The sequence below is a fragment of the Dendronephthya gigantea genome, unplaced genomic scaffold (genome assembly GCF_004324835.1).
Source record: "Dendronephthya gigantea isolate DGI-Jeju-01 unplaced genomic scaffold, DenGig_1.0 000011F, whole genome shotgun sequence".
Classification (NCBI taxonomy): Eukaryota; Metazoa; Cnidaria; class Anthozoa; order Malacalcyonacea; family Nephtheidae; genus Dendronephthya; species Dendronephthya gigantea.
Genome location: NW_021163021.1, coordinates 3,007,094 through 3,009,096, shown reverse-complemented (window position 1 = coordinate 3,009,096; position 2,003 = coordinate 3,007,094). Strand labels below are relative to the sequence as shown.

General features: G+C 37.6%; 1 protein-coding gene across 1 annotated transcript; it reads left to right on the top strand.

Annotated features, from left to right (window-relative positions):
* Nucleotides 1-477: 477 nt before the first annotated feature.
* LOC114518716 lies at nt 478-1,732 on the top strand. Its single transcript, XM_028538715.1, has one exon. The coding sequence runs from the start codon at nt 581-583 to the stop codon at nt 1,730-1,732; it is 1,152 nt and encodes a 383-aa protein (XP_028394516.1). The 5' UTR covers nt 478-580.
* The last annotated feature ends 271 nt before the right edge of the window (nt 1,733-2,003 follow it).

Sequence of the window (2,003 nt, the reverse complement as noted above, 5' to 3'; positions counted from 1 at the left end):
GAGGTGTAATTTGCAAGTTGACAACAAACATAGTCCTGATTTAGGAACGGTGCTTTGAAAAGTTACCTGAACTTGATAGTAAATAGTTATGTATTTATTTTATATGTATATAGTTATGTATTTATTTTAAAGGTATATATACACTTCCTTTACTTTTGTATGGAGCACATAATTCCATACTTAAACTAGAGGGCACTCGGAGACTGCATACCTCCGCCTGTGTTACTGAGCCATGTCAAGGTGTTTTTGCGCGCTGTTTACGCCATTGGATCTTCACAGACAACCTCCCTTTACTTGATTTTTGTCGTGGTAAGCGCTAAAATGAAGAAATTTTCAGCACAACAAGAAAACAGGAAAACACATATGGAGATAATGTGTAACTTGATAACCTGTGCCAGCTGTGCGGTTGACAATCACTGTTGTATTGCTTTTGAAATCTACTACGAATGGTGTCACATATCACTTGATAGCGTCTGCTCATCGTGTATTCACTGCGTCTGGAAAGCTCTTTTATATATTAAATTTTTTCAGCATTGTCTTACTTGACTTCGGTTGAAAGAGTATACATAATCATTGCGATATGGCAACAAAACAGCCTGAAGAAAGTCTCTCATATGAGGATTTTCTGAGCTGGACGCTCTCCACGCTCAAAGACTTTTTGGGCATTCGTGGCCTAAAGCAAACTGGTGCGAAATCGGAACTTGTGGCTAGAGCATTTGGGGCATATGAACTAAACGCTCCCAAAAAGTTTACACAAGAGCAAATATCCGCAAGCATTAAGAAGGAATACGAGAAAAGGCTTCAATATCACAAAATCAAAACCGACCCAAACAGTTTGCCGGATAATGCCTGGAAGGACAGTGTAGAAGATTGGCCTCAGCTAGATGATGGTAAGTTATTTAGTTATATTTTAAAAGTTAAAGCAGTAGATGTTGATTATATCGGCAAATACAAAGATGAAAAGGCGTATTTTTATTGGATGAGTGGGTTTGTGGACACAGTGTATGTTGCAGAATGTCCTACAGATGCCACCATGATTTTCTTAAAAGGCAATGTATGTCCCTCACAGAGGGTCAGAGATAACCCACACAAAGCATGGATCTGTGTTCGAGGTAAGAATGAGCCTAATGTTTTAACATCATGGTGCACTTGTATACCTGGCACCGGGGAGGTTTGCAATCATGTAATAGCTATGCTTTATAAAGTAAACTTTGCTTTTCATAAAAAGTTTATAGCTCCTGCATGCACAAGTATGCCACAAGGCTGGAATAGGGGGACAAGAAAAGAGGTAACACCTGGGCAGATAAAAAACCTCACTTTTAGAAGGGACAAAAGGTTGAGGAAGGTCACAAAACGAGATACTGCTTTAGATCAGACCTTACGGAAAGCCTTTGACCCTCGTAGAGTACATCACAGAAACATTGCAAATGAAGATGTTTCAAGCTTGATTTCAAGTATAAAGGAAGTTCTCCCATCAGCTTGTGTTTTGTTTTCCATAGAGTATGGAGTAGATGATGAACTCCCTCTACCCCTGATAAAAAAGGCTGTAAGATTTATGTCTAGGGTAGATATGAAAGATAAGGCCCTTGAACAGGTTGCACCTCTATTTATTGAAGACTGCCAGTTAACCAAGAATCAGGTAAGTAAGATTGAAATTTCAACTAGAGGTCAAAACCATGAAGATGTTTCAAATTCGACAAATTTGATTTGTAAAAGCTGCCAAAGGAGTTGATTGAATTATTGGAATAATCTAACTTTCCACATCACTCCTAATTACATAAAAAAAAATTAGCTGCTTTTTGGACTAAAATAACAGAACTAGCCATTTTCTTAGAACAATGTATACCTATCAAACAGGTCTGCTGTTTACAAGCTAAAAATTAATGTTGAAATTTAAGGGCTAGTAGCCATCTGTTTTAATGCTTTTGCTCAAACGTTTTCAAACTATTATGTACAAAACCATTTTGTACACAGTACACCTACACATGCAAAAGTCTATTGTA

Bases quoted from the DNA above. Each gene is read 5' to 3' on its own strand.
- LOC114518716 (XM_028538715.1), top strand. From the start codon at position 581: ATGGCAACAAAACAGCCTGAAGAAAGTCTCTCATATGAGGATTTTCTG.